Source organism: Asterias rubens, chromosome 11 (genome assembly GCF_902459465.1).
Source record: "Asterias rubens chromosome 11, eAstRub1.3, whole genome shotgun sequence".
Lineage (NCBI taxonomy): Eukaryota > Metazoa > Echinodermata > Asteroidea > Forcipulatida > Asteriidae > Asterias > Asterias rubens.
Window position 1 is genome coordinate 2,137,373 of NC_047072.1, and position 23,107 is coordinate 2,160,479.

Genomic DNA, 23,107 nt, shown 5'->3' on the forward strand with positions numbered 1-23,107 from the left:
CTATCCTTGTGGATGATGGGTCACATATGACCGACTTTTCTTTTAAGTTCTCGTTCCCAAATGAAGTTCTGATGTTCCTCTTTCCTGACACTTGAGTGGTGAGTCACCCCTATCAAGCGAGGGCGCAATCTGGCAAACTACAGATCTCTGTGAAACAATTCTTCACATTTCACCTCTAGTTTATTGCTCCCTGATTCACGTCACTATCAAAGTAGACTGGTGGTTTTACAGACCCTTTGACTTGGATAAATGTGCAGTGACGTAAGCTTCCATATCTGTGATTTCATTGGTCCGAGGTTTGTTAGCTGCACTTTCAACTGCAGGCAGCAGGCATAATGCTGGTACATGTTCATGTATATATTTTGTTCATATTACAAGTAAATGCATTTAACCTTGCTTTATATATGTATACACTGTACATAGGATCTGACTGCGAATCTCCATGTGCCGTGGCACAAGCTTTCCATAGCTCTGTTTCGATTGGTTTGAGGTGATGTTTGCCAGCTGCACTTTCGGACAGCTGCATGCAGCCTGCTAAATGTTGGTATATTTATTGAATGTTGTTTTATATGTATACACTGTAAATAGAATTTGACTGGGAATCTCCATGTGAAATTAATGCCAGGTCAAAGGTTACACGTCACGGTAGTCACTCAAGGCTGGTATCTGGTGTAACTCATGAGCTTCGGAGTGTGTTGACAGATGTTTATCAGGCTACTATCAGAGCAGTGTTCCTCTTTTTGCAAAGAGCGCCCTCGCTTCATCACACACTTGTGCCATCATCCAGACCCAATGCATATTCATGAGCTGATTGATGATGGCTTTCTCGGCCTAGTCATGGGAAGTAACTGTTTAGATTCCTCGTTGCCGGTAGCGAGTTAACCTCCCTCGTCGGCGTCGTTATCGGGGAAGGAGAATCCCACCTCCGGTTTGTGTGGAAACCATTTTCAGGGCGCGGCGTTAAAGTTGATGGTGGTGGAGGGGGCGGAGTGTTCCATATTTCATTAATGTCTTCTCGGTTTTCTTGCCGCACGGATTCCAGGATGGAACCGTTGCGGGATAATGTTCTATTCACTGCGTCAGTATCTGACTTGGGAATATCTGTAGAAATAAGATTAACAAAAAACATGCAAAAGTTATTCATTTATTCATTGATGACTTGTTTATTTGATGTTTTATGCATTTAGGCATAACATTTATCAATGTTTTTATTTATATATGTATTATTTTCTTTCATAAATGTATTTATTGTAAAGCAAAATGTTTGAGTGGAACACCTTTTTCAACAGCGCCCAGCAACAAGAAGCAATTAACAATATCAAAAAAGAAGAAAAAAAAGAGTATATAAAACATTATCAAAATATAATAAAAAACTTAATAGTAAAGTGAGGTAGGCCTAAGTGTGATACAGTCATTAATGAAACAACAAACAAAACAAATGGCATTGAATATAAATGACGATCACAACATACATGTAAGAAAACTACAATATTTGAGAGCTCCATTTTGTAGGAGAAATTCACAAACATGCTAAAAAGTTTTATTGTGCAAGATTATTAGTAATTTTTCTCACAAGATCAGAGTCATATTTATGAACTGTTATTAAATGCCTAGGGTATATCAGGCTTAGCTTTGGATCCAAAACAGACGTTCTGCATGTTCTGTAGAGGCATAAACAGGTACAAACACAGGCCTGTATGCTTCGTTTTTGAAAGGACACCAAGGCATTTTCTCCTTGGTAACGGGCACCCTATGAGGAAATTGTAAATTTGTACTGTAGCATTTCAAGGGCACCAAGGCAATGACCAGGGGCAACGGACACAATCGCCTTCGTTGCCTCCGTGAAGTATCAGGCCTGCAAAAAAAAATCCATTTTATAGAAAAAGGGGGAGCAAAGGATTAAGGGAGTGGATATTGGAAAAAGTGGGAAAATTATAGCAAATCAAAGTTTCTATCAAAGTTTCTATTTGAAAAACAATTTGTGGCTATCGACGATGTGAGCTCTGACGTCACTCAAAACCATAACATGATTCGCGCGCAAAACATTTGTGCTTTGGCAGCAAGCTAGAAGGTACACACAATCAAACCATGACTACACGCCGGCGAAACATGACATATGTACAGTGTTTTGTCAACAGAGGGCAGAATTTGAACGAAAACATAGGGCACATCGTCTATACAAACCAATAGGAGTAAAGTGGTGAGGACAAAGGATGGTCAATATGATGTATTACTGGACCTTATGAACAATATTATGAAATTGTTTTTATCTGCACATGCTAGCATGTGCATTGGGAATTTCCATATACATGAGAAGCATACACATGTACATGTACATCCACACACCTGAAGAAGAAAAAATTCTGACCTTTGCAACCAAAGCTTCTTAGTCTTTTAAAACATAACAAAATACAATTAATAACGAAGCAACTAAAATGGATTTGCACATACAATATTTTACAATAACACATTTGTCAAACATTCAAAACAAGGACAATGACAAAATAGTTCAAGATGCAAAATTCAATTCAATACAATTTAACCTTCATTTGCATATGGCAAAATGTACAAACAAGTAATTATATAGAGAAGGTAAAATGAACATTATGTCGAACTACAAAAAATATGATATGAGACACAATGAAGCACAGGCAGTAAGACAAAGTAATAACATGTTTTTAATAGAATTTCGGGCAAACAAAAGGGGAAAATAAAATCAAGCAGAAAACATAAATATTTCAGCTAACGATAAAACTGAAAGCCCCCTTGGATTCGAACTGGAGTCCTCGAGGCGGAAGGTGAGGATAGCTACACCAACGACATTCTTGTATGTCACCAAAATGACTAAATCTATTACAATTTCCGTAAAAAATTTCATGCAGTGAGCCATTTGCGATTCAGATTTCAATAATGTTTGGTAAAATGACTCGCTTAGTCACAACGTACCGCTTACATTTGAACTCCTTAGACTATAGAGACAGTTGTTCAAATGGTTCAGGGCAAGCCTTTGCATAGCAACCTCCAGATGAGTAGACCCTGGTCATTGTGCCAAACACATCCATTTAGAATGGGTATGGGTATTCACCGTCTCTTACGTAACTTCGCAAAAGCTTGCACTGAATCATGTGACAAAGCAACTGTCTCGATAGTCTGAGGAATTCAAATTTAAGTGGTAACTTGTGATGAAGCACGTCATTGTACAAATGGCTCTTTCTTTTTTTAGGGGTTATTAGATTAGGGTAAAGTGACTTACTTGATTCCTTAAGTTTTTTCTTGAGATCATAATTCTGACATTGAAGTCTGATGACACACCATAGTAAAGTTACCAACACTCCCATACAGCATCCAATGGACATGTACAAAATAAATACCTCTGTGTTCACTGCAAGACAAACACAACCATTATAAAAACATAAATGTTAAGGAACGATTTGTTAAGGTATTTTTTTTTTTATGCAAGTTCACCCAAAACAAGGCTAAAGGCAAATCAAAAAAAAAAAAGACATAAGACTTTAAAAACCATTTGGTAATAACTCAAAATATATATATTGGCAACCACTAAGGGAGAGCTATTGATTGAAATGTGCAATAATATTTTCAATAAACAACTTGACTTTAAACGCCTTTTTTGCAGTTTTATTCTCTCGCACCACTTGGTGTCTCTACTTTAAACAAGTTTTGAACTAAAGTTGGTATCAACTTAGGGTTTTAACAGTTATTAAAATCCCTTTTAAAAAAATATATGAAATGACCTGGGTTAACCAGCGATTCATTTGGCATGATCCATAGAGTTATATATAAGAACTAGAGGGCGCACTGGCCTATATATGCGCTCCGGCATGTGCGCAGGCGGCCATTTTCTAAGTTGACAAAACTGGCATCTCACAGCATGTGTTTGTGCGGCCATTTTGTAAGTTGAACAAACAGCATCGCGTGAGCGTTCAATAAAAAAAATTCAAACGTGTATTTCATATTCAACGCGCGTGCAGAATGACGCGCTTGTCATCTTGCGGTCCCGTGGCGTTTGTGCACGAAGCATCACTCGTGCGCCCTCTAGTTCTTATATATAACTCTTTGGCATGATCTCATCACATTTGTACAATTGGATACGTACTTTGGATGTATCCAATAGCTGCTAATATACCAGTGAAGAATCCCATTGATTCTTCTTGTTCAGCTTGCACTGTGGGTTCATAGCTGATATTATAAGGCGTCCTGGTTGCGTAGACGCTAGACCCTGTTGTACTAAAAATATCACCTCCTGCAAAGACACACCAAAGAAAAAGAAAAGGTTACTTAATAATAATAATAATAACAGGTGTTTAGAAACGCTCCCCATAGAAAACTATATCACAGCGCTTACAAAAACTGAAAATGCACGATAACAAAAACTTATCGAAAAAGCTACATACACAATGTTTGAAAAGCATGAGTAAAAGAGAAAAGCCTCAACAGGGAAGAGACGTGTTTTCAGAAGTTTTTTGAATTGGTCAGTGGATTTTGCGGCTATAATGAAAGAAGGGATGTTGTTCCATTCTGTAGATGCAGTTACAGTGAATAAGCGATCGCCAGATTTGCTACGGGTCCTAGGAATGGTAAGCAAAAATGGGTCTAGAGAAGAGCGAAGATAAGGGCGGGATGAGTTATGAAAAGTAAAGCAATCCTTGATATATGATGGCGTCTGGTCATGGAAGGCTTTAAAAACAAACAAAAGTCTAATGATGATGAGAATAGAAACTTCCCTTGACATATTTTTGTCTGAAATGTCATATTTCATGAGAAATAAATAAAACTAATTTCCCATTAGGAGTTTATCGCTCAGTGAGCATTTTATTTATTTTTTTTTTAAATTTGATGCAATGCAAAATGTGTAAAAGTGTTTTTTACTATTTTCTCTTCACCCAGATGGTCGATCGATCTCAAACTTTGACAGGTTTGTCAGTTTATGTATATTGTTGATTACATAAAGTGCTTACATTGCCAGCAACTGTTTTGTTAGCAAAAAAATACAATTCTGTAATGTTCCTTTAAATATTTTTGTTTGCCCTTTTTTTCATGACTTAACGACATTGAGAGACTTTGCTTTCTAAGATATTATTTCAAAATAACATTGGCAATTAACAGACTTGATTTGTTTGCACAATTTGTTTCATATTTGAGGAAGACTCAAAAGAGGGCGCTATATTTGTCAATATCTTTCAGATGGGGAGTAAAGGCATAGTACATAAACCCAGTTACATCCCTTCGCTAACAGAAGGGTGGTACTAAGCGGCTAAGAGAAGAGCCTGATGTTTCTGGAAGTGGCTGCGGAGTGCACCAAAAAAAAAAAACCTATCTGTAAGCGGAATCTTTTAAAATATTTTCATTTGCTTTTTTTTTTCATCATCCCTTCCTCCACTCCCCTTTCTCAGGGGAGGGGGAGGGGGAGGGGGGCGGGGGAAATTGTTTTCACGGGGTCCTTCACATTCCTAGCTCTAGTTTTGTCAACATCACCAAGGACTATGCCTGTAGGTCACATGTTATAGCTCGGATATTTGTAGACTCAAAACTAAAATCGATATGTACAAGCATTTCGATGGCAAAGTTGATTAATTCAATCTCGACTTTCAAGTGGATGACCGCCATGAGCAGTGGTGTGGGAGTTTCAGAGACTATCATCTCTTCTATCAAACCCCCATGGGGGTTAAACGTGGCAATGAAGTGGTACACGGACTCAATGATTGAACGCCTCTCACTAAAGGGTTTGGCTACTTTTTGTGTTCGCCGCATAACACAAACGTCCACAGATTAACATTGAACTTACACAGTTTAAAGATAATGATAGTAGAAAGCTTCCCTTAAAATATTACTTGCTGAGTTGCTGTTGTTTTTTGAGTAACTAGTACAACATTTTCACAAATATATTTTTCATCTCGGTAAGACGAAAATAATATATTTAGTTTGCTGTAACACCATGTATATGACTACTTGCCAGGTAGATTTTGTTCTTTAGAGAACTGTCTTGCTATTTAAGCTACTACCGCAGATACAAAAATTATTTTAGCATGTACAACAAAAAACTCTCCTGAAAACACTGACTTTACTCTGTGTTTTTCACTTATTTTCTCAAAAACTTGAATACTAATGAAGCTAAAACTTGTACAGGTAAATTTTATTTAAAAAAAAGCAGGGATGGCAAAAACTTGATATAAAATAGGTATCTACATGTACATGTAAACCCTTGGAGATTTGGGTACTTTTTGTCAACAAACTAACATTAAACTAACGCCATTTGAAGGTGATGAAAGTAGAATGCTTACCTTAAAGTACGTGCTGAGGTGCTGTAGATTTTCGAGAAATGAGTAAAACAATAATAGTTATAATAAAAAAAATGTTTTTCTCAGTTGTAGCATATACATGTAAAACGTATATTACGTTTTGACATGCTTAAATAATTTGTGTGACTTGTTTTACTCATTTCTCAAAAACTAAAGAACCTCAGCAGATGATATTGTAAGTTAAAGGCAGTGGACACTATTGGTAATTACTCAAAATAATTATTAGCATAAAACCTTTCTTGGTAATGAGTAATGGGAGAGGTTTATGGTATAAAACATTGTGAGAAACGGCTCCCTCTGAAGTGACATAGTTTTCGAGAAAGAAGTTATTTTCCACGAATTTGATTTCGAGACCTCAGATTTAGAACTTGAGGTCTCGAAATCAACCATCTAAACTCACACAACTTCGTGTGACAAGGGTGTTTTTTTCTTTCATTATTATCTCGCAAGTTCGATGACCGATTGAGCTGAAATGTTCACAGGTTTGTTATTTAATGCTTATGTTGAGATACACCAACTGTGAAGGCTAGTCTTTGACAATTACCAATAGTGTCCACTGCCTTTAAATATGAATCTGTGGACATTTTGTCTTGTGTTCTACAAAACGTACCCATACCCTTTAAGAGGTTTCATGGCGTGAAATCCAAGTGGTAGGTTTCATACTCCCTTGCCTATAGCATCAAGTACATTTGCGTCTTACAATTGTCACTGATATGCCATGCTCTGGCTGTTTTGGAGTTGTCTGCAGTCGCCAGTAACACTAAGGGGGCCATTAAGAGTAATCAGTGTTTAGCATTTCAATCTGTTTTCAAATTTGGTTTTATTTATTTATTTATTTCCAGGCAAACGGAACATACAAAGAATAGGCGATTAAAAATAAGACTACACAGAGAACAAGCCTGCGGATAACCAAAAAGCGAAAATAATCACTATCTAAAGGCGATCCAGACAATAAAAATAACAAAGGCACAAAAGGGCACAAGGACAAAAACATCATAAAAATTGCACATCAAAAACCATAACAAATAAAAATATATATAAAAACTATAGAAAATACATTAAATTTTGTATACAAAAAATATAGATCAACCAGAAAACCACGCATCCTCGCTCCTTTCAAAAAAGGTAGGAAGCCAATCAAATTCCCTTCAAATCTCCTTTAACCCCAATACTTTTTTCCTACAAAGCCAAGAAAAATACAGTTATTTGAATATTGCACAAAACTAGTGAAAACAGGAACCTCAAAGGAACCATAAAAAAAATAAGTACAGGAAGGCGATTGGAGGTAAACTAGAAAGGAAGACGCACCCACCCCAAATTTCAATCTTTAATGGCACCTTTGGTAATTGTCAAAGACCAGTATTCATACTTGGTGATCCCAGCATATGCATAAAATAACAAATCTGTGAATATTTGGGCTCAATTGCTCATTGAATTTGTTAAGAGAATAATGAAAGAAAAAAACACCCTTGTTGCACAAGAGTGTGCTTTCAGATGCCTGTTTTATTATTTGAGTGAGAAACTAACCTCTTTCTCAAAAACTTTGATACTTCAGAGGGAGCCATTTCTCTCAATGTTTTATACTATACAGCTCTCCATTGCTCATTATGCTATGTTTTTTATGCTAAAAATTGTTTCGAGTAATTATCAATAGAGTCCAGTGCCTTTGAATAAGGGAGCTTTATTGTCAAATTCAGTTTGGAATTTATACACCAATTTTTCAATAGGTACATAGCATCCCCAAGAAAGTCGGGAAACAATAAGGCCAACAAGTTTTCATATTTATAGACTTTTCTTCAGATGTTTTTGAAAAAGAGTGGATCACAAAACTGAATTTGACCTTGGAGCCCTTTTTTTCTAACTACTATTTTATTTTCAAACTGAATCTTGCGTTGCATATTCCAGATGCTAATCATGAAATGACTGAAAAATAAATTTGGTATTTGACCTTCAAAAAATCTGCAAGTGATAATTTAGTGCTCTTCGTTTCTCTTTGCGAAAACAACAAATTCTGGCTGAAAAAAGTCAACAATTCATAAGAGACCATTTATGCATACAGCAATATGTAACCATGGCAGACCTATAACATAGGTGCCTGGTTTTCAAACCCCAGCCGTGACACTATTGTCCTTCTGAGCAAGACACTTCTTTACCATTGCTTCGTCCTTCGGATGGGACGTAAAGCCGTTGGTCCCATGTGATGTGTAAAGCATGTAAAAGAACCCAGTGCACTTATCGAAAAGAGAAGGGGTTAGCCCCGGTATTCCTGGTTGTGGCTGCTTACTGCGTCGTAGCACCTAATTAATAATTGGTGCTACATAATTGGGTCCATCACTGCAATAACTTATCTTTCTGAAAGTTTGTATATACTCAACGCCTTGAGTACCTTGTTTGGTAGATACGTGCGCTATATAAGACTACGATAATATTATATTATTATTAATTTCATAAAGCTGCTTTTAAAGCTAATATATTAGCTAAGCACAACAAAATTATGGTTACCAGAATAAGGTTAGCCAGAATACATCGTACATACTGTAACAGGTATTCTGCATAGTGTTGCTTAGCAGCAAACTACTAAGCACTGTTTTTGGCTTAAGCAGCTCTATGAAATTGGGCCCAGGTTGCCTAAATATTTTGTTTTTGTTTCACCGGCAAAAGGAAATCTTAAACGAACTAAAGCTAGACGGACTTGACAAACAACCTATCCAATAACACTTGTAGATAGTGCATGTTTTTCCACTCGGCAGGTAGCAATGCACAATAAAAGTGTCAATGTGAGATTATCATTCAGTATCATTTCTGACAACCAATTTGCTCTTTCGTCGGTTCAACACCCTTGCCTCCTCAAAGTAACAAATAAATCTTAGAAAAGCCCACAAATGTCTGCAAAATAAACCCCCGGAAGATAGATGGAAATAACAGGATCTGGCATTTTTATTTTGAAGTGAACAAAACACTAACAAGAACACAGGAAACAAACAGATTATATCATCTATTTAAACCCTATTGAATTCTGACAGGCTCTTCGTTTAAGTGCTCTTCGTTAATTAAGTCCGTTTGTAAAGGTAAGATCACTGTTAAGGGGAAAGATAAACTCTCAAAAACAACCGACCAAAATAATCGCAGAAGCTAAACAAAATACTTCATGAATGACTCCCATAAATGGCCGGCCGTGTTAGTCGACGAGGTAAAAGGAAAACCGTGCAACTTCGAGGCATGTTTGTTTGGATCATTGTATTCTACTTTTACAACATCTTTCTAACCATATGAATTTTATAACAAATGGTTACAAATGCTTTTCAAAGGCCAACTTGACTAATCCGAGGCAACGTGTTCCTTTAATTAGTTATAGTGACTAACTTAAATGATTGTGTGGGGTTGGCTACAGCTAGAATCAATGCGCAGGGATTGGCTGCTTATTTACCAAAATATGACTAGGAAATTCTATAACAATAATTATCATGGCTCCTTATAAAGTGCTCAGGTCCATCACTCAGTGACGCTCATTGCTCTCCAACATTATTATCCCCTGGCCGTGGGGCCATTTTGATTTCATTCAATAAAACCATCTCATCTCCATTGGGAGTATACAGCCTGTGCTGCCAAGTTTGTAGCGCACTAGGTTAAATCAATCACAAGAACCATCTCTGCCATCATAGGTACGCATTTATACCCCTTGGTGGAGAGAATTCAGTTAAAGGACATACATGTCAGAGCCAAGATTCGAACCCGAATCCGAGGCTTAAAGGCAGTGGACACTATTGGCAATTACTCAAAATAAGTATTAGCATAAAACCTTCATTGGTAACAAGTAATAGGGAGAGGTTGATATTATAAAACATTGTGACAAACGGCTCCCTCTGAAGTGATGTAGTTTTTGAGAAAGAAGTAATTTTTCCACGAATGTAATTTTGAGACCTCAAGTTTAGAATTTGAGGTCTCGAAATCAAGCATCTGAAAGCACACAACTTCGTGCGACAAGGGTGTTTTTTTCTTTCATTAATATCTCGCAACTTCAACGACCGATTAACCTCAAATTTTCACAGGTTTCTTATTTTAGACAAATGTTGAGATACATCAAGCGAGAAGACTGGTCTTTGACAATTACCAATAGTGTCCACTGTCTTTAAACACCCAGAACTTGAAGTCGATGATCTAAAACCACCTTGCCATGACACCCCCGTAACATTACTAGTAAACCTTACCTGGTTGGTTATCCGTTGATTCAGACATGGTTTTAGGTGACTGGCTGCGATGATCATACCCTTGACTATACGTTGGGAAGGTTGGATTGATAACAAAGTTATATGGCACCGTCGGAATACCAGTAAACCGTCGAGGCTTACGAAATATCCGCTTTGATACTGTGAAATAAAAAAATTAAAAATTAAAAGTTACATTTTAGATAACAAACCACAAGGGAAACTAACTGGCTCAATTCTAATTTAGTTTGGGTTGAAGAACAAATTGACAAGAGCAGGATTTGAACCAACAACCTCCAGTCTACTGGCGCTTTACCAACTGAGCTGTATACTTGACAAGGCAGAGAACCAAAGCATCGAAGCTATCATCTTGAAAGCCCAGCTCAGATGGACTGGTCACGTCATCCGAATGGAAGATTCAAGGCTCCCAAAGATGCTGTTCTATGGAGAGCTCTCTCTTGGTAGGAGAAAAAGAGGAAGACCTCGCAAGAGGTACAAGGACAGGGTGAAAGACAACATCACACATGCTGGTATCCCTCCCAATGAGTTGGAACAGTGTGCTCAAGATCGCACAAATTGGCGCACCCTCACACGCCAGGCCCTTGTCATCTTCGAGGTGCAGAGAAGAGCTGGCCTGATCTACGCCCCGTAGAGGAGAAAGTCTGCAGCTGCAGCTGTGCCAGCTGTACCTGGACAATTTCCATGCCCCAAATGTGGGCTATATAATCACATGCGAACACACTGAATGCACTGACGTCATCGTCGAATACGACGGACAACCTACTACTACTGTATACATGGTAACCCTAACATAGACAATCTCCCTGTTTTGTAATTATCTTCGTTCGGCAGTGGACAGTCAGAAGCCAGGCAGCCTGAAATCAAACACAAGTTTTCAATCCAACCTGCTGTTTCCCAGGTTCTATTAGTGTTGTGTGATAGTTCTACCCCAGAGTGTTAACAAGAATTCCCATTTTATTTTAACATAACTGGGGAGGTTCATTGTGTTCTTTTCATTTGACCCTGTACTTAATTAACATTGTTGGTCTCCATTAGGTGGCGAACATTTAAACATTATGTCAAGATACTAGTATTAAAAGTAACGAGAGAAAGTTAGCATGTCATCAAAGATGTTTCTCATGTACTGTCTCTATGCACACATCCACATCTTTGTTTATGTTCTGGACATTGTTTGAAAAATACATATGTAACAAAATCTCAAAAGATAAATTTTTACTTTGAATTAATTCACCATGCTGTTAACAAGTTTACAGATAAGAAAGATCAGTCAGGAGGTCCTTTTTGAAACTACTGATTTGGCTTGGGCTCTGGCTTGGGCTCTGGCTTGTGCTCTGGCTTGTGCTCTGGCTTGTGCTCTGGCTTGTGCTCTGGCTTGTGCTCTGGCTTGTGCTCTGGCTTGGGCTCTGGCTTGGGCTCTGGCTTGTGCTCTGGCTTGGGCTCTGGCTTGGGCTCTGGATTGGGGTCTGGCTTGAGCTCTGGCTTGGGCTCTGGCTTGGGCTCTGGCTTGAGCTCTGGCTTGGGCTCTGGATTGGGCTCTGGCTTGGGCTCTGGATTGGGCTCTGGCTTGGGCTCTGGATTGGGCTCTGGCTTGGGCTCTGGCTTGAGCTCTGGCTTGGGCTCTGGCTTGGGCTCTGGCTTGGGCTCTGGCTTGTGCTCTGGCTTGTGCTCTGGCTTGTGCTCTGGCTTGTGCTCTGGCTTGGGCTCTGGCTTGGGCTCTGGCTCGTGCTCTGGCTTGAGCTCTGGATTGGGCTCTGGATTGGGCTCTGGATTGGGCTCTGGATTGGGCTCTGGATTGGGCTCTGGCTTGGGCTCTGGATTGGGCTCTGGATTGGGCTCTGGATTGGGCTCTGGCTTGGGCTCTGGCTTGGGCTCTGGCTTGGGCTCTGGCTTGTGCTCTGGCTTGTGCTCTGGCTTGGGCTCCGACTTGGGCTCTGGCCAGATCACAAGTCAGATCACTAGCCAGATCACAAGCCACTGCCGAAGCCAGTTTATGAAAAAAGGACCTGAGTTCCAAGACCAGAGGCATCTACATGTATTCCAAAAAGAAACAAGGCAACAATGAAACTCATGAAAGGGGTGTGAGTCACTGCTGACCCCAAAAAAAACGTCTGCTGAAACTAAGATCAAAATTCAAGGATGAATGTTCAATTGAAATGAATGACATTTCCACCTTTTGGTAAATAACCCCTGGAGTTTATAGATTAAGGAACAGTATCCTGAGAACTAGAGGAAGTAGATCAAACAACACGATTTCATTGTACCCAATGAATGTAATAGCATGTTACACCCAGCATAAGGCATAAGTTTACAAATGGAAAAAAAGATCAGCACAGAAGGGTATCCATTCCAAAATTGAAACCAGCCAGCAGTGCAAATAATGACCAGCATAGAACCTACAGAGTAAACATGCTTCATCCCTTGCACAATAAAAAAACCCACGATTATCCCTTCACTCATCGGTGCTTGACTCATCAGTGCTCCAAAAAAATAAAAACTCCATCAGGAATAAGTATAACTTGGTGACATCTATTTACACTCTTCACTTTCTGAAACACTTTCCGGTTGTACACTGATACATACTGCATCACTCCACTCAAATGGCACTTCAGCTAGTGATTGATGTAGACCTACTTCGTAGATCAAGGGGTCCCTATGTACTCAGATCAACTCACTTCCTAGTAGTAGCAGCGGAAGCCCTTTTATCCTGACCATCAGAATGTCTCACATAAGTGGGAAAACTTTCACTGCGATTCCAACACAAAGACTCGGCGTTGACTGTGGGAAACTAGTGACTTTAGACAGGCATATCATGGCTCGACTGTTTGCTTAAGAGATGAGACCCCCAAATGGAAAGGGTTTTGTTCTTCATTCAATTAGTTATCATAACACTTAACATGGGCCTGTCAAAGCAAATACTGCACTTGGATCATCATCAGACAACCTTCTCAACACATCCTGGTTCCAGACCATCAAAGAATAACACCACCAAGACATTAAACACTATTCTTGTACATAGTGTTAAGATACATGGATGTAGATGCAACCTTTCCATGGGCTGCACTGTACAGTAGAGGATTTAGTCATCACCAGGAGTGGAAGTATTTGTTTATAGGAAGGGAATAAAAGAGTAGGTGATGATGTCTTAAACAGCCTTTTAAAGGTATGGTCAAATATTGACTGGTAACTACTCAATGGTTGATTTCCTACCTTCCACCCAGGTATTATTATTATTATTATGTAAAATCACTCAAAAAGATGCAAACTTCAATCTAAAAGAGTGGAAGACTACTCGAAAAAAAGTTGTCCTTCATATGGCTCGTCAGAGAGTGCCTTTTCACTCTTTTACATTTAGAGAGAAGTAGCCCCATCAAATTCCGAAATGTACTCCACGGCAGTAGAATAAATAGCAAGACAATTTCTCAAAGAGCAAATCTTCACTGCAGAGTAGATAAACAATACACACATGGTGTTACAACAAAACGAATATATATTGATACCGTACCATGCAATGCCTCAAAACCTAAATACCCCCAAAATTTATGAGCATAAGACCCACTTGGTGAGTAGCACTGCAGCTGTGTATAATAAAAAGCAGTTTTTAGAAAAAAAAAACCCAAGAACAATTGGTTTGGGTAGTTTTTCAACCCATAATATTTGAATCTAAGAAATGATGAATGCATGAATCCTCTCTGGTGAATGTTGCGACAAGAGATCTACTCTAGCTACCGGGCAATCTCGGTGGTCTAGTTGGTAAGACACTGCTCTAGAATTGCAAGGGTCGTGGGTTCGAATCCCACCCGAGTAAAATGCCTGTGATTTTGTTCACAGGACTCGGGGAAAGTACTGAGTATACAGTGCTACACACATCGGTGTATATGGGTAAAACCAAAAATTAATATTCTTTATCCCGATGCAAATTTAACATCTATTAACTGATTAAAAGAAAAATTTACAAGAGAGGGATTTGAACCAATGACCTCCGGTTTAACAAACTGGCGCTCTACCAACTGAGCTATCAAGCCTTATCCCGCTCAAGTGAATTTTGATTTGATTAACACCTATTTATTTTTAATTTACCCAGTCAGTTTCCTTTGTGGTTTATTTAACTTGATAAACCGTTACTAGGATAACTAAGTCTAGACTTTTTCATTGAGACTAAAGGGCCAGTCACACTGCAGCGATAACAAGAACGATAGTGATCACGACGCAAAGAGAACGCATTGTATTGGTTGAACTGTCCCACGCCGAATACGCGCACGCTTATTCCACCTATCGAGGGCGTGCATTGTTAACGTGATTGTTATCGTTTTCGTTATCGCTGCAGTGTGACTGGCCCTTTAAAAATCTCACCATCCTTCCAAAAGGTCAGCCAGTTAGAAATTTGGAAAGTTCAGAAGTACAAACCCTGGGGTCTGGTGTATATATATTTCTTTTAGTGAAACACAAACTCTGTGTTTTTTCACCAGAGAAAGCAGAAAGTCAGGAATAAACTGCAAATAATACGTAACCAACTGATCTTGTTCGTGCCACACCTAAGGTTCCAAGCAACTTACCGCAACATCAGCGCTGAAACACTAGATAGAATCTAAACATCCTTAAGCGTGTACAATACCTTTAGACTATTCCAATTCCTTTCCCTCATGTAATAAACACCCAAATCTCATACTTTAGATGTTTTCTTTGCCAGTTCCTTTCAGTGACAGCAGCACCCAATTCAGATTGACAAGAGGCACTTTAACAAACAGACTCAACGTGGGCGATAGCTTCGAGTGCGTCAGGCCGCACACAACCTATTTGCGTTTGCCCGAAGGTTTGTATAAAGAATATATACACTTAAATGAGCAAAAGTACAATTTAAACTATGAATTACCTCAGGCAAAAGCTTTGTGCATCCAAATACATTGAGGCTAAGCAATTGCGCATATTTGAACTTCAGTAGTCCAAACCATATTGAGTTTTGTGAGTGCATGATTCTGTTTTTTTATTTAGCCATGAAAAAGATATGAAAGTAAACAAAGTTCACAAATTTCGTAATAACTGTCGAATGACAGCATTGAAGTAAAAAATGTAACTGAAATAGCCCAGTAGCTGGAGTTATTTACCAAATTCTTACAATTTGTGAACTCTCTGTTTTGGAAGCTGTATCGGCTCTTAGAAGAGCTGGGTTGGCTTTTTGGCAACATTTTAACTGATAGGCTCGAATCATTGCCTGGAGACTAAGGATATCTTGTTTACACCAGTTGGTATTGCAGAGTGCATCCATCATGTTTCATGGCGACCAACGACTAACAGCTTTTCTTGACTCAAAAATGCTTCTAGCAAATATACCAATTATAATGGGAGATGACTCGAGTTTACAACACTCTGGCACGGCTTTGATCACAAAGGAGGCCTGAAGGAACTTAAAGGTAAGATCATACTTTTGGTAATGATCCCCCCCCACCCCTAAAAGAAGAAGAAGCTAACAATAATATAATTTGAAAGTCTTATCAAAAGATGTTAAAGACACTGGACACTATTGGTGATTGCCAAAGACTAGTCTTCACACTTGGTGTATCTCAACTTATACATAAAATAACAAAGCTGTGAAAATTGCGAGATAATAATGAAAGAAAACACACTCCTGTTACACGAACTTGTGTGCTTTCAAATGCTTGATTTCGAGACCTCAAATTCTAAATCTGAGGTCTCTAAATCAAACTACGTTACTTCAGAGGGAGCCGTTTCTCACAGTGTATTATACCATCAACAGCTCCCCATTACTCGTTACCAAAGGTTTTATGCTTATAATTATTTTGAGTAATTACCAATAGTTTCCACGACCTTTAAGGGTATCCAACAAAACTATTTTGACTGAAGTTTCTCCATTGATTAGAAATCAAGAGAAGTTTGAATCAGGCAACTTTTGGAGATCCATGTTTCCATGGTGTACATTTTTGTGAATGCTGTGGCTGAATGTGCAGTTGGTAACCGTTGTCACCTCACAAAACATGAATGGATTCAATGTTCTTTAAAGGGTCTATGTAACTTTTGTAAGACAAAAAACACAATGTCCACAGATTTACACTAAACTTACACAGTTTGAAGATAATGATAGTAGAAAGCTTCCCTGAAAATATTACGTGCTGAGGTGCTGTAGTTTTTGGGAAATGAGTAAAACAATGTCATAAAAATAATTTTCATCTCATGAGACGAAAATTATTTTAATAATTTACAAACGTATTTTCATGACATTTTTTTTTACTAATTTCTCAAAAACTACAGCACCTCAGTAAGTAATAAAGGGAAGCTTTCCACTATCATTTTCTTCAAACCCTGTAAGTTTAATGTAAATCAATGGACATTTTGAAAGAGTACCCAAATCCTTTAATGAATTAAAATATGTGACGCTTTTTTTTCTTTTCAGCAAGGATACGACTGACACCTTCACAGGTGACTTTTGTTGTATCTTTACTGATCTTTTACTTGGCCTATAAATATAAATCAGTATTTCGATGAAAAAACAACCTACCTTTAAAGGCTGATATGACAGCATACATCTTGCAGTTCCGTAGTATATACAAGTACATTGTACACGGACCATTTACATGTAATATTCAGTAATGCGAAAAATTGCCATCTACATGTATTGCCATATGTATGTGCAACCATGTCCAGCATGACTGAAGCAGGCCAGTACACTTCATCACCCACACAAATTGCTTCCAATCTTCATTGCCTTGTGGCCCCAAGGTTAAACTTGAAGTTTAACTGAAAAATAAGCACAAACTGTGCTGCTATAGCGCACACAACCCCTTGGTGAAAACTAAACTTAAACGCAGTCCGTTTGCCCTAAAAAATTGTTGCCTAATTTGAAGATAATTCCAATGTCTTGTACAGGATATAAAAAAGATCTTTCAGAACTCAATATGAGATAGCATAAATTAAATCTTTCATTTTTACAATACATTTTTCGACACTTGTAAACATACAAACTTAAAGTCTGTTTGCCTGTTCAGTTTCCTAAAGCAGTTTATAACAGGGTGCCTAGTCAATTTTTTCTACCAAGCAAAACTTAGCAGGGAGCCCAGGAGCCTGTCACATACAATACACACATATACCAGTATTTCGACTGATAACCCGTAACTGTTAAGCAAGACTTTTCAATGCTAAGCAGAATTAAAATGTAGATGTATATGTGGTTGACAGTTATCCTGTTTGTGCACAACAAAGTACATGTACCATGTACATACTATTATTCTGTACCACTGCATCATCTAAGACACTTCAGACCAAGAAACTTACACCTAGTCACTACAGGACAGGTTGAAGTATCCATTTCAACATCTTATACACCCAACAAAATAACATTAATTTGGTTCAAACATGTAGAATATCTCTACCTATAATATGCTACATCAGCTACCTTTGATATTTCACTAGTGAATATAACCTTACTTACAGTCGATTGGATTGCGCAGACTGCAGTTTAACTCTGGTGCAGGTATGCCGGATCGAGATATAAATATCTATGGTTGTATTTATGAGTAGAGGCCATGCTAGCAGCACTGCGATCATGCCCGCTGTGATCCCTAAGAATGCACTGGGCCTATACTCGGCACAGCATGCGCCGCATCAGAAATATGACACTTGGTAAAGTCATCATTGCTCCAACTATCCCGCTGGCATTGGAACTCAGGCATACAAGATAATTAGGATTCGTTCTTCATTTACCTCTTGCCCATCCCGTGATATATCAAAAGGCAATATCCAAATCGCAAAGACAAAAACATGTAATCCATCACTTGTAACTTCATTGCTGGTCGGGATCAGAGATGCCATTACATTACCGGCTTGGGCTAAGTCATTTGAGACTCCATCTTAAATGTAATAAGAAGTTGGTTTCTTCCCAGACATCTTCTAGCATTTGGTGTCATCTTATAAATGATTCAAGCTTAATGGGGTTCTTTTATGGAGAAGGAAACCACCACTTAGTAATATAAAATAACTAGAAATTAAAGGCATTGGACACTATTGGTAATTACTCAAGATAATTGTTAGCAATAAAACAGACTTGGTAACAAGCAATGGAGAGCTGTTGATAATATAAAACATTGTGAGAAACAGCGCCCTCTGAAGTATACAAGTTTTTGAGAAAGACGTAGTTTTTCACTCAAATAGTAAAATACTTGAAGCTAATCAGGCATCTGAAGACACACAAATTGTGCAGCAAGGGTAGCTTTTCTTTCATTATACTCACACACAACTTCGATGCTAATTGAGTTCCAATTTTCAAAGATTTGTTAATTTATGTTGGGATACACCAAGTGAGAATACTTATCTTTGACAATTACCAAAGGTGTCCAGTGCCTTTAAGAAGTCGAGGCTGTAAACGAAACAGAAAACCCTAGTGGCCTCTTGTCCTTTCTTGGCTCAGTTTCAAGTTGACATTTCAAGATGTGATATATCATTGTTTTTAGGAAGAGCTCATACATTCCCAATCACGTTCTCAGATTTTGCAATAATCAAGCCAGCCTGTGAAATTGGCATTTTATAAAGGAGTCACGTTTTTAGCGGGTGTGGAGAAAACATCACATAAAATATGCCAACCTACATGTAAAAACCTACAGCAACAGCGGCTAAAAGCAAATGAGAATGTAGTTTTTATATTGAGGGAATTTTTTTTCTCAGAACACTAGTTTATAAAGTGCCTTGAGCATCTTTTTAGGCAGATTTTGATATTAAAGTCGCCTGGAAGTGGTATTTTTTCAAAATAAAGCTTTTGCCACTAATATATGTGTTTTGATGAGTGGAATGTGAATAAACAGTTAACTAAGGTTTTAAAAAATCAGTTCTTATGTTATTTACAAATTTAAGAGTAGACCCCGACCCGAGAGGGCGCTGTTCGTGACGTCAATCGAGGCAGACTTTGCCTGTAATGCGTAGAGTAAACACAATTGCAAAGTACATGAATGAACCAAGTCGTGAGTTTGTACGTTTCAAAAAAAAAAAATTGTTTTTTTCCGGCAATGCCGACCAGGTGTATTGCTGCTAAATGCAGAAAAACACTTTTTGAAATGTACCAACTCACGACTTGGACGTACATGTACTTTGCACGTGTGTTTACTATACGCATTGCAAGTCTCCCTCGATTAACGTCACAAAAGGGGTAGGCGGAGTCAGCCCCCCAAACAACTTTATATATTTTTTAAACATATAGGTAAGTCGTGACAAACAATTACTAAAAAAATTGTTTTATTGTTCGTAAGCATATACTCGTATGTTTGAAAGAAAAACAATTCTATTTCCAGGTGACTTTAAATATAAATATTTGTATTATGACTATTATTATTGTTGTTACCATTATTATCAAGGTGAACTTTTCAAATAAAAAACCTCACCTAGCTTCTTCGATAATTACATATCAGGCTTGCATCATCTGTTTTTTAAATCCAAACTGAAAACTTTCTTTTTTAATAATTAATTGGGTTTTGTAGAATTATGAAACCATGGGACTAATGAATTTTAATCCGTTGCTCTTTTTAAAGTTTCTCAATCTGCCTGCCTGTTTCATTTTGAGACTGTCCATTGGTATTTATAACACTGTTGTAGTCGTTTGTAATTTTCTTAAGCATTTTTAATCTGTTTACCTTAAATTTTCCAGCATTGTTCTTACTTGCTTAACTTTTTAATAACTGTCTTTGGTCGTTTGTAATTTTCTTAAGCATTTTTACTCTGTTTTTCTTAAATTGGTTTACCTAAAAATGTTCTTAATTTGCTTAATATTTTTAACCTCTGTGAAATGCCTCGAGACCCTTTTGGAGTTCCGGGCGCTATATAAAAGCCGCTTATTATTATTATTATTATTGTTATTATTATTATTATTATTATTATTATTGATTTTTGGGGTTGAACAAAGAATTGACTAGAGTGGGATTCGAACCAACGACCTCCGGAACATCCGGAGGTAGTTGGTGCGAATCCCACTCTAGTCAATTCTTTGTTCAACCCCAAAAATCATTTCAAAATTTACCCAGTCAGTTTCCCTTGTGGTTTATATTGATATTATTATTATTATTAATGTACAATTTGTTCACAAGCACGTTTAACATATTTTTTCTCTTTTTGGACCGTCCCCTACCTCAAAGTTTTTAATCATAATAAATCGAAAAACATAATCTGTGTCTTCCAGATACTAATTTGACCAAGAGAACAATTTGTTAAGAATGATACATTTTTCAAGTACAAAATACTGACTTTTTGTTCTTGTATAATTTAAACATTTTCTTCCTGCGCGGTTTTCAGCTGTTGGTTCATAAATAAAAAATGATCTCAAGACGTGACGACTCGACACTCTTAAATTAAAATCTGTGATCCCCTTGTAATAAATTGTTAGGTCGGGTGAAAATGTTTGGATGATTTTTGTATTTTTTTAAACTCTCAACCATTAACAGCCTACTGTACCATCTTGGCCCAAGACGTCAGTGATCGAAAGTGGATATGTGTACTACGCTCAGTTGTATTTGTTTTAGTTTTTCAAAGGTGGCTGCTAAGCACCTTTAATTAATACTGGCCACCAACCTTACTTTATATAGTTACAAGTTCTTAAAAGATTAGTAAGTTTTATGAGAAATAAAAAAATTAGTAATCTTTTGAAAAAAAAATGTAAAATAAAAAAAAAAGGATGCAGCCTCAAAAAAGGGATGAGAGAGGGCACTATCAAATAGTATTTTTTAATTCAAGTAGAAAATGCTGTAAAAAAAAGTTATGCTAAGCGCAGTTTTAAGCAGAAAACCAGTCACAAATTAGTACAGTACTGTGAAATGGTATTTTGGCTGGTAACCTATTTTTGCTCACCAAAATTGCTCAGCTACTTCTTGTGCTTTTACACAGTTCAATGTAATTTGTACATGAACTAAATTTATTATATATTTTTCCAGCTACAGCGTACTAGAGATAGTTTATCTTGATGATCAAACATGTAGGTGCATGCATACATGTGTTAGGTGATAGAAACAACACACCACTAGCACTTATGTTATCAGCTTTTCAAACAAAGTATGAGATAGCATTGTGCACATCATGTAGCATTTGTACAATGATGCAGACACAGCGCATGCTTGTACAGTTCTCAGGGCCCAATTCCATAGAGTTGGTTTTAAAATCAGAAAATCTTGCTTAACATTTTCTGCTGGGGAGAAATTAGCAGAAAACCAGTCACAAATTGTACTTATGTGACATTGAAGTTTGGCTGGTTAAACATTCTGGTCAGCACACTTTTGTTGTGCTTAGCCATTTTTTGGCTCAAAGACACTGGACACTCTTGGCAATAGTCAAAGACCAGTCTTCTCACTTGGTGTATCTCAACATATGCATGAAATAAAAAACCTGTGAAAATTTGAGCTCAATTGGTTGTCGAAGTTGCAATATAACTATGAAAGAAAAAAACACCCTCATCACACGAAGTGGTGTGCTTTCAGATGCTTGATTTCGAGACCTCAAATTCTAAACTTGAGGTCTCGAAATCAAATCCATGGAAAATTACTTCTTTCAGGAAAAACTACGTTACTTCAGAGGGAGACGTTTCTCACAATGTTTTATACTATCAACCTCTCCCCATTACTCATTATCAAGTGAGGTTCTTTGCTGATAAGTATTTTGAGTAATTACCAATAGTGTCCACTGCCTTTAACAGCTCTACAAGTGCTGTGATGTACATGTCCTTATGCTATGACAGGGTCAGGGCTCAAAGTTGGAGAAAAAATCCATAAGACCAAAAGGCTTGTAGTTTAAAGTTTTGCTAGACAAGAAGACCAAAATCAAATTGAGAAAAACTTTAGGGGCCTACACAGCTTAACATCAATCCTTATTATAATTTAACAATGAATTGGAGAAATGTTGGCAAGGTTGGCATAACAAAACTAAAAAACACCATTCCAAGAGATATTTGTGTGAATCATTGTGCCCTGCTTTTAAAATAATATATAGTACATGTATCTCCATCAAAATTGATTACAAAACAAATGCTCTTTGCAGCTCAGTGTGCCAAATTGGAAGGCAACGTGCCCCTTTAATCTCAATGATGCTGAACATCAATGTTACTTTATCAGATACGGTTCTTCACAGCTAGGCAACCAGTTACCTATATGTGTGCTAGATTTGATAAATTAATGTCTGGTACAATGACTTGTTAATCATCACAGATGACCACTTAAAATTGAATTCCTCAGACTACAGGCAGTTGCTAGGTCCCATGGTTCAGGGCAAGCTTTTGTGTAGTAAGAGATGGCAAACATCAAAACACACATCTGAATCAGTATGGCACAATGGAACCACAGACTTTTTACAAACCTCTGCTTATAGGTTCTGTCTCCACTCCAGGCTTTGTTTGATGTTGGAAATGTCCTACAAAGTGTACACTGCTCCGAAGCCCAAGCCCAAGCCAGAGCCCAAGCCAGAGCCCAACAAGCTGGCGCCCAAGCCAGAGTCCAAGCCAGAGCCCAAGCCAGAGCCCAAGCCAGAGCCCAAGCCAGAGCCCATGCCAGAGACCAAGCCAGAGCCCAAGCCAGAGCCCAGCCCAAAGCC

At 37.9% G+C, this 23,107-nt stretch overlaps 1 protein-coding gene across 1 annotated transcript in view; it reads right to left on the minus strand.

The window, feature by feature from the left end:
* Window positions 1-310: 310 nt before the first annotated feature.
* Window positions 311-23,107, minus strand: part of LOC117296278 (protein eva-1 homolog C-like) — a 39,713-nt gene continuing 16,916 nt past the window's right edge. The window contains exons 5-8 of the mRNA XM_033779118.1: window positions 10,526-10,684; window positions 4,115-4,261; window positions 3,254-3,382; window positions 311-1,101 (exon numbers count right to left, since the gene is read on the minus strand). Of these exons, the coding sequence (XP_033635009.1) occupies window positions 836-1,101; window positions 3,254-3,382; window positions 4,115-4,261; window positions 10,526-10,684 (701 nt within the window). The 3' untranslated portion in view covers window positions 311-835. The remainder of the gene's footprint in view (window positions 1,102-3,253; window positions 3,383-4,114; window positions 4,262-10,525; window positions 10,685-23,107) is intronic.